General features: G+C 43.7%; 1 protein-coding gene across 4 annotated transcripts; it reads right to left on the minus strand.

Moving 5' to 3' along the window:
• Positions 1–1,673: 1,673 nt before the first annotated feature.
• On the minus strand, positions 1,674–14,313 carry PNLDC1 (PARN like ribonuclease domain containing exonuclease 1). 4 transcript variants are annotated; one of them, XM_068676985.1, is made up of 19 exons: positions 13,879–14,071; positions 13,601–13,658; positions 13,396–13,469; positions 12,466–12,499; positions 12,195–12,318; positions 11,428–11,516; positions 10,850–10,950; positions 9,726–9,805; positions 8,614–8,751; positions 7,620–7,689; positions 7,299–7,384; positions 7,044–7,099; positions 5,782–5,849; positions 4,963–5,016; positions 4,707–4,749; positions 4,087–4,159; positions 2,723–2,898; positions 2,452–2,550; positions 1,674–1,877 (listed from the first exon to the last, which is right to left on the minus strand). In XM_068676985.1, the coding sequence occupies exons 1-19, from the start codon at positions 13,976–13,978 to the stop codon at positions 1,805–1,807; spliced, it is 1,596 nt and encodes a 531-aa protein (XP_068533086.1). In that variant the 5' UTR covers positions 13,979–14,071; the 3' UTR covers positions 1,674–1,804. The 4 variants fall into 4 exon arrangements, 3 of the variants coding, with proteins under 3 accessions (XP_068533086.1, XP_068533084.1, XP_068533085.1); XM_068676983.1 differs by having other exon boundaries at positions 1,679–1,877; positions 4,054–4,159; positions 13,879–14,063; XM_068676984.1 differs by lacking the exon at positions 13,879–14,071 and adding an exon at positions 14,163–14,313 and having other exon boundaries at positions 1,682–1,877; positions 4,054–4,159.
• Between the last annotated feature and the right edge of the window lie 348 nt (positions 14,314–14,661).

Below are 14,661 nucleotides of genomic sequence, written 5' to 3' on the forward strand. Positions count from 1 at the left end.
TAGATCTAGAGCAATTTTACTTATAAGTTCTTTCTCCCAGCATTAATGCAGGAAACCCAAGTCTTGGTTCAGCACAGTATTTGGCTTTGTGAAGTGTGTCTGTGCCTTGGACAAGGAGAAGGCATAGTCAGAGCTACGGGCTGTTCCTGAAAAAGGGGTGAAAGGACCTCTGCTTTCTTCCAAAGAGAAGCATATTTCTTTAAAGGATAAACTACTACCATAGTACTGCCATGAGCCAATTCAGTATTTGTCTGTTTGTCATTTGGAAAAGAAAATAGCAGAAAGGGAGCAAAAGTTTAAAGGCAGAACAATTCATTTCTTTTTTCCTGAAATCAAAGTGCATGCTCCCTTAAAAACAGCAGTGTTCCTCAGAGGTAACAGCACCTATAATCTCGTGATCCCTAGTTTGTAAAGATTAGATGCAAGGGAGGCTGCATCTCCCCATATTTAGATAGCTAGCCAAATAGGGGGCCCATAGACCAAGGGTATTGTTTCCTAGCTCACATCCCAAAATGTGTTTTTATAGGAAAATTAATAGCACTGCATGTAATTCTTAGTGTAAACTTTCCCCAATCTACACAACACAGACTGCCTGCATGTGAGGTCTATAGGGATGAAGACAAGAAGAACCTTGCTTACACTGGCGTTTAAAGGAACATAGTGACAGAAAACAAAACCCCATCACTGAAGGGGTTACAAAAAAAAAAAAAAAAACTCTGCTCCTACACAGACAAATAACTGACTTATCTTATGAAACAAGAGGCACAAACCACAAGCTGTGCAGAACTCACAAACCACATCTGAAGACACAGTGCCCTACAGAGCAGCAACACAGCTAACTGTTAGCAGCAGGGAGCACGTGATCTTCACGCACACTGCAATCCTGTGCTGTTGCTTTAAGGTCCTCTGCAGCAATTCCCATTTTAGAGTAAAATAAAGGCAGATTCTACATATTATATGACCATGAGCTCCTTTAAATCATATGGTGACTGATGAAATCTACGGCCCATGATTTCCAAATCATGGATGGGCAGATTGCTTTTAAGAAGGACATTTGTAAGAAAGATTGCTGAAGACGGTAGTCCCTGGACTGACAAATACCCTAGCTATATTGTAGAAACTGATCTCAGTTTCTCAGAGTGCACGGCTCATCATATTTTCAGATAAAGGAGCCCTCACGTGCTGTGCACTAGAAGCAAACAAATAACATGCCAACTCACCTGACCTGTGCGTATTCTACAAACTGCAAGCTGACAAATTCCACTTATCTGCGACTATCTTCAGCTCCACTACCACTGAACTGCACAACACTCACAGCACTGCAAATTATTTTCCATTCCCCACAATCCTTCATGAGCTTCAAGAGTGGTTTCTCCATCAGCTCTGCCCATTTTTGTTTGGTAAATAGTGACATTTCCCCTGCTTTACAATTGAAGTTAAAAATAGTCTCTTTCATTTCATAACTTCCAGAACTTCAGCACAAATGTGTTTTATGCAGCAAGACAAGCACTGAGAACAAACCGAGGTTATGAATAGCTGTGAAGAACCACTAGAATATCAAAGTAAATTAGTCATCAAAAGAACCACCTCTACCTCTTCAGGAGGGGGCTATGCTTTGAACAGATTACAAAATAATACAAACCAGAAACCAACATATCCTCTTCAAAAGCTCATTTCCAAGAAATAAATTTAAAACACTTTTTTTATATATACTTTATTGAATGAAAGGAAAATGAAACAAAACAGAACAAGCATTCAAAAAAAAAAATCGGTGTTCCTCATGTCTCATCTGAAAGAGAGTCGTTTACGATGAACAGCAAGGACGTCCTCCGAGTACAAAGGCCAAGAGAGACCACAGTGCCACAATACCAGACACTCTAAAGGACAAGAATGATAAAACATTGTTAAGGCTACTTATGTTCAGGTCTGAATTTTGTTCTTATTAAAAACTGAGATTCTTTTTCTAACTGTGTCAGGCCAGAAATTCACTATTCATTAGCACTACTGCCTCTCCTTCCAGAGGGATGCATTTTGAATCTGGAATTCTCCCCTGCTACTGAGCTTTCAACTCTGCTCCAGAAAAACCCACAGTGCTCCCACACATGGGAGACTCTGCCTCTCTCTCCTCGAGCTTATTGGAGCTAGCACTGCAGCTCATTAAGGTAATCCTCTGTCTGTTATGATAGCACGTGGTTTTGTGCTCTCTGTGGGGAAATGTTCTTGGGTTAACTTAGATCTGGTTAATCGAGATCTCATTTGAAGTCCTGCTGCCCAGGGATGAAAGATCACAAGCAGCAATCCAGCAGTCAGCATGGGAACCTCCTTCTCAACTCCCTGATCTCTAGAAGGACACAGAAAGAGCAGCACACTGCTTCTGTGACAGGGCTCCGGCACTATGAACAGGATGCCCTTCCCTCCCTCCTCCCCATTCATATGATTTTCGTAACTCACTGCAACAAGCAGTTCACACGTGGAGAGTGCCTCCAGTGGCGATAGACAGAGATCTGCAGATGAGGGTGGTGTTTATAATTGCGGAGAACACGCCTGACACTGTAATGAAAGCAGATGTCATTAACCATGACTTGCAGGCTGCTTACAGCATCCTACAGATCAGGACAGAAATCTCTTTATCTAAGAGCTGTCAAAACAGAGAGAGAGGAGGATGAAAACTTGGATCAAAGAGGATCAAGGGACAGAAAGGTAGGATTTTCCAGTCACTTACTGCTTAAATTTATTGGAGAGCAAAATGAACTGGTTCTCTGATAGCCTTCTGACATCAAAGCGACAAAGAGCTTTTAACTCCTGGTAAATCTGCCTTTCATTCATCTGTGGCCAGCCTCGGACACGGACAACCAAGGGAGGGGGATGTTGGCTGGGAACATCTTCCCCAGAAAAATTCTAAAAAATATGCAATGTTGAGACATATCTGAGTTCAGGAATAGTACAGAACTATAGAACTACAACAGAATCAGAAAACATGACAAAAATAGGACAGCATACTGCACAACTGTTGGTGCAAAGTTACTTTTCTTTTGTCCCAGTATTTTTCTAAACTGGAGTCATAAAGGCAAACTATTGCCACATAGAAAAACAGAGAAACAGCAAGCTCTTCTACAGAGCACAGTGTTAGGACAGTGTAAAGTTACTAATGCCATCCTGTAAGGTAACAATATTAATACACTAAGGCAGCAAAACTGCTTGTCGGGAAGGGACCTGGGGGTATTGGTTGACAGCCATCTGAACACGAGCCAGCAGTGTGCTCAGGTAGCCAAGAAAGCCAACAGCATCCTGGCTTGTAGCTAGTGTGGGCAGCAGGACTAGGAAAGTGATTGTCCCCCTGTACTCGGCTCTGGTGAAGCCACACCTTGAGTACTGTGTTCGGTTTTGGGCCCCTCGCTACAAGAAGGACATCGAGGAGCACATCCAAAGAAGCACAACAAAGCTGATGTAGGATCCAGAGAACAAAGCTCACAAGGAGCAGCTGATGGAGTTGGGCTTATTTAGCCTACAGAAAAGGAGGCTCAGGGAAACATCACACTCTACAGCTACCTCAAAGTAGCTGTAGCAACGTGGGGGTTAGTCTCTTCTCCCAGGCAACAAGTGATAGGATGAGAGGAAGTGGCCTCAAGTTGCACCAGGGAAGATTTAGGTTTGATATTAGGAAAAATTTCTTCACTGAAAGCATTGTGAGGCACTGGGACAGGCTGCTCAGGGAAGCGGTTGAGTCAGCATCCCTGGAAGTATTTAAAAGACATATAGATGTGGTGCTTAGGGACATGGTCTAGTGGCAGACTTGGCAATGCTAGGTTAATGGTTGGACTTGATGATCTTGGAAGTCTTTTCCAACCTAAACGGTTCTATGGTTCTATTTCATGAGGCAGAATTTCAACTCATTTGCCATTTTGAAAGGTCATTTGTGTCACTTGCACGGAGACAACTTCTGCCAAGGTGGGCCCAGGCACTGGTGGATTTTTGTCCTCTAATGAAGCCATCAGCTAGGCTACGGACCTACGTACCCCACAGAGTGGTTACAGACCTGCAATTCATACGCACAATGCTTGAGGCACCACCTCGGATGAAATTCACCTTGTTCAGGTACTCAGCTAACGCAGTGAGATACTGAGAGAAAGAAGGATCAGCCTCCACTGTATCACTACATCTGAAAACAAAAAGGAACAATGTTTTGTCTCTCCAGCACTGCAGCGCCACACAAGGTTTCTGGAACACAGAGCCCCCAGACTAGTGAGGGAATAGGTATTCCACGGCTTGACTTCTGCAGAAGATACCAAAAAGCTGCAAGCAGGGGAAAGGGATTTGAACAGGAACTTAGCTGGCTGAAGTCACTGAATCACACAGTTTTCAAAAATGGAAAGTAATGGAAAATGATTTGACCCTTACCCAAGTGAACTGAACTTGAGAGAGCTTGTTCGAGGATAAAGGATTCACTATGCCATTTCCCAACCTCTGAGCCATCTCATGGCCCCTGATTACATTTTCAAAATGTCAGCTTTGACATAAATCTACTACTTTCAGATTTATAAAATAACAATCTAATTAGAACAATGACATTTTCAATAACACTTTCTCTTATCCAAAAGGAAGGTCAGACTGAAAAACAAGAAGTCAGCCAGAGCAAACTCAGGACTGTTTTCTGTAAGACTCTTCTGTGTAACAAGATTTTTGATAAACATGTAAACACCACTCACTTTGTCACTCTGCGTAGTAGCAAATGAGCTGACTTCAGAAGAACTAGAAGGAGAAACAACCATACTTTAGAACAAAGATATAGAAACATAACTAAATAAATGAAACTATGGAAAGTAAAAAACTCAAAGTGCAGGTAAGGTACTAAGAACAAGACTGTGTATAAACAAATATTACTTAGCATGCAGTAAACAGAGCAGGAAATGAATTGTGAAGCCCCGGTAAAATAGTTCAAGAAGCGTTTGAGAAACATTTTACCTGAACCACAGAGAAATGCATCATAGCCTGCCTCATGAGGGGATTTCTTCTCAGCTGTAAGTGTCCAACAAAATTAAAAAGCAGTAAAAGCCTCCAGCATACTGTGGAAACTGCTTGGCCACAGAATCCTAATTTTCCCCCCTTACCCCCCCACCATCCCTCAGCAGTTTCTCTCCTTCCCTTAAAGCCTTTACACCCAATAGCAGGTCTACAATTCTACAAAGCATTTTAAAACAGCCAACAAAAAGGCAGCAGTTATACCAACAGCTGAAGAGCTCAGTAAGATGCACATAAAAAAATAAAATGAACATTCACGAAAACCTAAAAGGAATTGTGTTTTATGCTACTGATGGCATGGGAATTGCTTCAAAACACAGAAGGCCATGGGCTGCAGGACAGCAGGAGAGGCAGGAAAGGTCTGTGAGCTACCTAGCTCAGCTGTTTTCTGGGACCTACCCGCCACTAGCTCCCTCTTCTAGGATTGCTACTTCCCACCTCCCCTTGCCCAAGGGCTGCTGACTCTTCACTGCACCAAGTTGGGCTCAGTTCAGCCCATCTGAGTGCAAATGCCATTTATGCCAGCAGCGTGGTGTAAACCTTTGTGTCCTGCCCTGCCTTACCCCCAGCAGCTACCAGGGAGGAGAGAAACATGCAACTTTCTGGAAGCCCAGGGCCTTGCGCCAGGACAGACACACATCAGAAGCCCTGTGTGAATTCAGCAGTCCTACCAACATTCACTCACACTTTCCATGTGGACATCCACACAATAAAACAAACCCCTTTAGCTACCCAACTTTGAAGATGTGCTTAAAAACATACCGTATCGTGAACAGTCACTTGCGAGAGTAATCACTGGGCCCGTTGGATCTGTGGGGTTTAGGTTGTTGCTGAAGACAAATGGATGTGTGAGATTTTTGTCCTTCCTCGGTATGTTAGAGACAAGACAAGTTATATGGCAGGCTTTCCTGTTCTCTAGTGACCTGTGGCTTCATTTCAGAAAAAACTATTGAACAGTTTAAAAGAAACTTTGGTAGTATCCTATTAAAGGGTGAGACTCTTTGCTGAACGCTAACAGTTTTCCTGAAAACTAACTCCTAAAAACTACCTCAATCTCCTCCCACAGCCAAAATTTCTAAGCAGCAACCTGCTCTGGTTGCAAATAAAAATGTGAATTAAACTAAAAATAAAAATAAAAAAAAATCAATGGACAACTTCAAGGAGAGAGGTGGTTTAGATGACTCTGTTTGAGTGCTATTTGAATGGGGGACAGATTAAATAGATACCTATGGAGTGACTGAAATAAAAGAAAAAAAAGTACCAAAACTCTGAGAATCTGCAGTCTGAAAATGCTACAAAACAAGGAACAGTACTGTTTTTATAAGCTCTAATTTGGCATCTACTTCTTGGGAGTAGGGGTGAGGAAAGAGGAAATTTTGTGCGTGTGTATCAAACAGTAGGAAAAGCAAACAATTTATCCAAAGAACAAGTGTAGAAAACCACATCATGGTTAAGCTCGTGAAACAGGGTATCTACTGAGGCTCCACTTGATCACTGTGTTTAATTAGAGCTTTGAGCTCAGTGCTAACAGCTCTTTCCTGGGAGCTTGCATTTGAAATTAGGGTATGTTTTCACTGAGAATTTAAACTTATTCATTTCATAGCATGCCATAAGCAACACACAAATGTAAAATTGCGTGTAAGGCTACTGCAAGCTAACCCTGAGACCAATAAAATGAAGGTGGAAAGCTCCTACAAAGCTCTAAAGCCCTGCTTGGTATTCAGGAACGTAGGGGTCACTATAACCACATAACGAACAGGAAACATTTCAGTTATACAGTATAGACTAGAATACATTTTATGGACTCTAGGCCCATAAAGCTCTGATGTGAGCAGTGACTTTTAGAACAAATACTTCACTCGACAATAATTTTATAAGAAATATGAGAAAATATTTTGCTCTTAAATTTAGAAAGACAAGTAACCAGCTGGAAAATATCTGAGAGAAGGGAAATAATGAATATAAAAAGTATCTTTCCCAAGAAAATGAAGTGATAGCAGAAGCTTCTATAGCCCACCACTGACCTGCACAGAACCTCATACACCTCCAAAAGAGTAGATACTCGAGGAAACCGATGATTCTGTAAAAGAAGAACATGATAGAAAACCACATGAGCTCCTGTGCTGGTACTGCTGATTCATTAAATGAGACCTCAGGTCAGAGTGTCTCTTGGCAACACTTAAGACTAGTCACAGCTCTGTAACCACTCAGGAAAGGTCTTTCACCCAGCAGAGAAAATACAAGCTCTAATGCCACACAGAAGCACCATCACATCTTACCCTCCAGATGGATTTTGTTACAGTCTTGGTGTCTATGAGGACAGGGAACAGGTTGTGAATATTCCTTTTAAACTCCTCATAGCTTTCTGAAAGCAAAACGCATGGATAAAAACGTTATGGAACTGAGGAAAAGCCAACGGTATTTCACCTGAGGAATCATGCCCTGCTCCAGCAGTCGGAGTGCAGAAGAGGTGACTGGCACCAAGCACTGCAGGGCTACCTGCTGGGGTGCCGAATGCCCACTGTGCTCAGCCCCCCATCCCTGCTGCAAAGGCAGCTGCCTGGGGCACAGACAGAGACAGCCGACACGTACAGCATTACCTGGAAGGGGTTTGTAGAACTTGTCATGAAGATGACAGAGGTCCATGAACATGTTATGTCCCACCAGTGGCTGTTGGAAGAACATAACAGCCTGTTGGAGCAGCTTTCTGCACAAGGACTCGGATGTAACCCACCGCAGACCTGCTCAACAGCTGTAATTCTTTCCCCCCATGGACAGCATCCACACGCACTCACACAGAAGTCATTCAGGTTGCAAAGGTCACTGCAGGACTAGTGCTTTCAGGAAATCAGACTTGTGGACTTTCTGAAGAGGGTATTTTTGAATAGTATCCTATTTTGTATAGATCTAAGAAACTATGAGCTAGATTCTCAGTTCAGGTGAACAATGCTAGCATCTTTCAGCGATCACATTTATAGGCCTAACCAGAAGGGGAAGGACAGCTTTCAGGCCTAAACTCTTCTGAAGCTGAAATTCATTCAATGACCTGCATACAGAACATGAGAATTGCCACATACAATCACATTGACAGCCTACATGGCCCAGTAAACAGGTCTGCCACATGCTGAAAAGCACGGTATCTTGCCCCAGAGGCAAGAATCTGCTCAGCTTTCTTAGACGGTGACTCATGCTGTGTAACGCAAGGATTTTCAGCGTTGCAGACTCTGCTTTTTCTCAAATAGTTTAAAAAACACATTGCAGAATGGCTTCTGACTCACTCTCCTCAGCCTCATTTGGTCTGCAGGATTAACAGACGCGTAACACAGGGAAATCCAGCATTTGGATCAATAATGCTGAGCATGCTTTGGGAGAGGAACCTGGTCAGTAAGATCACATTGTGTTTAACGTGCATTTTTTCTAACCATGACTGCAATTTAAGAATTCATCTCAGTTTTCCTGACAGCTAAACAGGGCGATCACACTGAATGAGCTGAGTCACTCAACACTAACTACTTCTTTATCTTTTATCTCTACACCCAGTGTAGTAAATTAAAAAAAAGATGAAAAATTAGAGTAGAGACAAGGGGGTTTTACCTTTTTAGCTTCAACAAGTATCTGGAAAAGGTTGGTGAAGCCCCGGGCAGACGTGAGAATCAGCTCCTTCCGGCAGTAGTCATAAGAAGAGTTTTCCAGAAGCCGGCGTTGTTGCGGACTCACTTTTTTCACCACTACCTGAAAAGAACAGATGTTGGATATCTCAGCCTCCCACTCCACCTGTATGTGCATTGCTTACTGGGGTTCAGTAACACTAAGGACTCGTGTTCAGCTTCCAGGCTATGAAGAACAGAGAAAAAGCACATTCCTGGGACCTCAAAACAGCCTCACTTCTCTTCCCTACTGAGATCAGTGCTCCAGTAATAATAATAAAAAAAAAAAAAAGAATCCTGTTCTAATGGTGTCTCATTAATGCTTCTCTTCTTAACGGGATGGTTCCTACCATAGATATCTTGGACCACAAATAAACATAATTCAATTTAACTTTATGCTAATACTGTAAGCTTGTGGCACTGAAAAACAGAAAAAAAAAGAGCAATCACACAAACTGAATCCTCAAAGGCTGTGCTGCAGGTGAGTGGGATGAGTAAATCTGTCACTCTGCTGACACTTGTTATCAAGCCAAAAGAGTAGTAGTATAAAAAAAATAAAAATGACTTTTGTAATCTATGCCTAACCAACTGACTGTTAAGACTCGTGCCATGTTTTGAGAAGTCCACAGCCTTAAGTTTAATTCAGAAAATACTGCACTAAATATTAAAAAAAAAAAAAAAAAAAAGATGAAGAACACCACTAAAAAAGGCTAAAAACTGCACATTCTTGTGAAAGCATTGAAAGAGCAACCTATTAAAGTCTAAGGACAGGAAGAAAGTCCCTGCAGAACCCCTCCAAGGACAAGCACTTCCACAGCTCAATGTATTTTGTGGCTACAGGTGAAACAGAAACCAAAGTTATTCAATTTTGTAATATGCCATGGAAAGGGATACAAAATCAGCGCTGCCCAGTACATTTTTTTTGTTGTTGTTTTGTTTTCTCCTACTGGACTCCTATTATGAGAAGTACAAGCAACATTTTGGTGCCTCTGTGAGAACACCAGTTCTATCTATCTAGATGGAAATTCCCTCTTCAAAAGGTCCAAGTTTCCAGCTCACCTCACCATCTTCAAGAGGCTGTGTCCAAACATTCTGGAGAGCTTGTCTCAGAACCAGCTGAACTTCAAGCATGTGAGAGCCTAAGGCAGAAAAGAAATAGTGACAATTTCAGAGGGGCAGAGAAGCCTATTTGGAAAACACTTTTTCTAGACAGAAGGACTGACCAGATTTTTCTTCTCCACTGTACAAAAAATAGGCCTGAATGTATGATTTTGGTACATTCCTATTCACATCATGACAGCAAAAAAAGTCACAGTGAGAATTTCAGTCAAATAAGCCTTTGTGAGGACATAGAGGAAAGCAAAAGACCAACTGAAAACAAGAAGAGGGAGAAAGCTAACTATGAGCACTCTGAGAAAGACTGGCTGTGTTTGTGAAAGGTGTCAGAGCAACACACTCAGAAGCCGAGCACAGATGAGAGGTGGCTGATAACAAATTAACCTGTTGTTTTATGAACAGCATGCTAAAGGACACTTTAATCAGTCTCATTGCTTAAATAAATTAAGTTTCATTATCATATCTACTACAGCAGGTGTAGTAAATAGGAAACTGAGCACACTCTCTACCCTCCGTATTTCACACTCTTGGACTGGACTGAGGGGAAGAAAAAAAAAGTATCAATAGAGTCCTTCCTAACCTTTTCCTGTGTTTCACCCCGACCTGGAGGATTAAGGTTTGGTCTCCACGAACAAACCTACAAATTAGCCCCTGCTATGATTCCATGTACTTCTTCTGCCCCAAAATAGCACAGAGACTTCTCAGCTTGCAAACAAGCCCAAAGTTCTCCTGGTTCAGATCACCTACAAATTCTCCACTTACTATTCTGAAGAAGCACAAAATAGAAGCCAATTACTACAAAACAAGCTCTCCTCATCCCAGCACCTCCACCACAGGAAAACCCAACGCCACAATAGCACAGAAAAGCAGAGCTCAGAGATGAATTCCTGACAAGAATGGAGGCACAGGCAGAGGGCTTTAAAGGCAAGATGGGCACGTGTGCTTTCATTCTTAAGAGACTTGTTTAAGAGAACAGGCAGCAAAGGACACCAGCAGCCCCAGATGTTCAGCAGTGATGAAGCCACTCAGAGCCTGTCGGTACCCAAGGGAGGCGCCCTGTTCCGTACCACTCAGATCCTTCAGAGTCATGGTCTCCCCTTCCTCTGCTGCTACTATCCACCTGGTCACTTCATCAATAGCCTTCTTCATCACATTCCTGCCCACAGCACTAAAGCAGGATCAGGGAAAAAAGAGGAAGAGAAATTATATTTGTTTGTTCATTTTATAGCTGAGACTCATGCCTTGCTGTAGGAATGCAGAAGTATTTCCCAAATATGCAGCCAACTCTCCAGATTGTACCCTGTGATATTTTGCATCTAAACATCAAGAAGCGTGTTTCTGTACTGCGTAGGTGACTTCCCTTGGAGATCCTCCAAAGCCACCTGGATGTGAGCCTGAGCAAGCAGCTCTGGGTGGCCCTGCTTGAGGAGGGGGTTGGACCAGGTGGCCTCCAGAAGCCCCTGCCGACCTCAGTGAGCCTGCGGTTCTGTGATCTCAGTCCCCCTCTGGGCAGACCACAGCATGCAGGAAGAACTGGCAGCAAGGCATCCAGAACAACATTTTACTGATTTACAAAACGTGATCTGGGTGAAGGAGAACTGTTAACAGCATCAGTACAGGAGCCACCCCTCTGAATAACACTCACCTGCAGACTCTCCAGCTGCCCTCTGAGAGACGCTGGCTCAGGCTCTCCTCCTGTACCTCGTTCATGTACGGGATTCCATCTTTCAGGAACTGAAGGGAAAAAAATGGTTAGTTACTCTCCCCTGGACTTTCTTGCACCAAATTAAAGAATAGCAGGTTAGTCAGTTCCAAAACTGACATGTATTTAGGAAGTGCTGGTGATTCTCGTTCTCAAAATATCTTCTCCAAAAACACTAACACTAGGTAATCCAAGATGTATTTGTACATAAAGGAAGACACTTTCTTTTTTTTTTTTTTTTTGCTCTGCTTTTACCTTTCCTTTACTGAGATACTTCAAATGTCAAGATACCAACATAAGATGCGACCTATCCAAAATTGCTAAACAGTGCTCTTATTTAACAACAGCCTCAGTTTATGGGAAGCATGGAAATACATAAGGTACAGGTACACTGAGACTCCCCCACCTTCATGACAAGTTAAAAACGCCCACTGGGCTCTGTTTAGCAACTTCTAAGCTCAAAAGAGTTGTGTTTTCATCTTCAGGGATAGGGGAATTTGTCTTAGGCTGACAAAGATGTGGATATTGCCTCTCAGGCCCTTCAGAAAACCAGTGCTCACTCTCCCTGCTAATGAAGCACACAATGGATTCATACATCAGGAAGAAGCTGCCTACCCCAAGAATGTATCATTTAGAGATATTAATCATAGTTTCTCCTAGAATTGCACAGACCTCCTCTGCTCTAGTTTCCTGGCATAGAGACTACATACCTTATTAAAGTCAAAGCCATAATGAGACAGGAATTGAATGCTAGATGCAGAGAGGGTGAATTCAACATCCGTAACTCCCAACGTTGACGGAAAGAGAAAAAAGTTGTATGAATGTACCACATACCTAAAATGAAAAGAAAAAATCTCTAGAAGATGACTACAAGAAATGACACAACCCTTCCCAAGAGATTCCTGAATAAAAGCTCAACCACGCTGCCTTCGTTTTAACAGAAAAGCACAAGTCTACGTGGAAAGGATGCTTTTTACTTACTTGTTTGAATTTTCTTTTGTGAATATTGCCAGCCCTGCAAGAAAGAAAGACCTGAACTGAAATAGTGATGTTGGGCTGATGTCTACAATACCATGAAAATTAAATCAGTGATGTGAGATCCCTGAAGGAGTGTGTTTCTCATTTACTAACACCACACTGCAACCTTTACACAAACTGCCAGGCCACTCCTCAGCTCCCTGACAGCCCTAAAAGCTCTTCAGTGCTCAGTTAAGCAAGAAGTCAGGTCTGGTTAAGCAGTAAATACTGAGCAAGGGGTGAGAAGAGGGGAGTCAGTGACAAAAGTCTCCAACTACACACACGTAGGCCAGTGGGTCCAACTACACTACAAAAGCACGTGTAAGGAGCTGGGTATTTAGGTCCTCATTTTCCTATTAATCCTTAAAAAGCACATTAAGATCTTACGTAGATTAAGTGTTTGAAGAATATTTAAAACACTTCCAGAGTTTCACTCCTAACCTTTAACTGGTTCTTAAGAAAATTTTCAGTAGCCCTCCACCAGTGCTCCCTTCTCTTCTTTTTTTTTTCCTCCATTTTAGAAACATCAGAAATACCACCCTTTGTTTTTCTCTCTCACAGTCCCCTTACACATACATCGCATAAACAGTCGACAGCCTTGAATTGGAGCTGCTATCACTTAGTTCTTGCTTGCACCCTTGTTTTTTATAGCTCTGTATTTGTACCTGGGATATTTAAATATGAATAGCTTTAGACCAGTAAGAAATATATGGCCCACCTGACTTTAAATTATCTACAGTATTAAAGAGCTGCTAGCGGAAACATTAGAGAACACAAACCAACCAACCTACCATTGCCAACAAATGGCTCTGTGAACAGACTCCAAAGGTAGGGCTTGAAGGGCTCAGCAGCCAGCAAGGGGCCCTGGTGGGACTGCTCCCCCGGAGCACTTACCCAGCTGGGTGACTGTGAAGCGCTGCACGCTCTGCCTGACCTTCAGGTACCGCTCGGCGGGGGAATCAAACAGGCTGCCAAAACAAAACCCAAAGCTCGGGGTGAGGGAAGGGGAAGGAAAGTGAGAACTGTGGCAATGCACAGGTTGGCTTTCACAGAGCCTGAACAGCAATTCTTCCTCATGATTCAAGTCCTGCAGCTTTACCTGGGCTGGTTATTTTGTGGGACAGCCGAGTGTAAGCCAGTGAACTCCATATCGAGGCCTGTTAGAAAGAATACCAAAACAAAGCAAAATAAACAAAATACGAGGCGTGCATTTCACCAGCACCCGGCCAAGGATCTCTGAAGGATCTCTCTTCACCACAACCTCTTTGTTAAACCCAACAGCAGGTCCAGAAGAAAAAAAGGGATGATCTGCTGCAAGAGCAAACCCTCTCACTCCCTGGCCGGTTTCTCAAGGTGAGCGAAGGGCAGCACCCTCACCGCCTGCTCGTAACACAGCGAGTGGAGCAGCATCCCGCTTTCTCCCCTTCCCTCGGGGGTCATTCCAAAGCAAGGGCTGTTTAAGTGCCTCCCTCTGCATGTCCCTGCTTTCCTTCCAACAGCCTCCAAGGCTCTCATTCCGAAAGCACAAAACCACCCCCACATGCCCGGGGGGCTCGCTCTCAGCCAGCACCAGCAGCTTGCTGCCCCGAGCAGCCTACAGCTGCGACAGGGGGGCCCCACGGGGGCCCCATGGGGGCACCCAGCCGGGCCCCGGCGCTCACCCAGGAAGGCGGCGCTGCGGACCCGGTCCCGCAGGCCGGGCAGGAGCCGCCCGAAGCCCGCAGCCCCCACGTCCATCGCCCCCAGGACCCCAAGACACGGCCCCGCTCCGCCCCCAGCGCCTGCGCGCCTGCCCCGGGGCTGAACGGGAAAGGGGAAATGGGCTGCGATATAAGGGGCGGGTCGCGACACCCGACACAGCTGGGGGACGGGGAGGGGCGAGGGGCAGCGGGAATCTTGCACCTACATCGTGCACCTCCGCACCGAGACCTGGTAAGGGTTGCAAGAAGGCTAAAAAGATGAGTTAAGGGAATGCAAACTTCTGTGGTTTTTTGTTTTTGTGTGTTTACTGAGTTTATTGTGTAACTGTGACCACCGTAAATGCTCACCTGATGGCCATCTGCTAAATTAGACTGCCAGCATACAAGGGTCAAATACCTAACAAATACCTTTCCAGTGTTCAGGTTGAAACGACACAAATGAAATACTGAAAACTTGTTA

This window comes from Anas acuta, chromosome 3, assembly GCF_963932015.1.
Source record: "Anas acuta chromosome 3, bAnaAcu1.1, whole genome shotgun sequence".
Taxonomy (NCBI): Eukaryota; Metazoa; Chordata; class Aves; order Anseriformes; family Anatidae; genus Anas; species Anas acuta.

Bases quoted from the DNA above. Each gene is read 5' to 3' on its own strand.
- PNLDC1 (XM_068676983.1), bottom strand. From the start codon at position 13,978: ATGCAGAGGGAGGCACTTAAACAGCCCTTGCTTTGGAATGACCCCCGA. The intron at 7,100-7,298 runs GTAAGATGTGAT...CTTCTTTTACAG, and splicing joins TAACAAAATCCATCTGGAGG to AATCATCGGTTTCCTCGAGT. The intron at 2,899-4,053 runs GTGCGTATGAAT...CATATTTTTTAG, and splicing joins GAGGTGGTGCCTCAAGCATT to AATTTTTCTGGGGAAGATGT.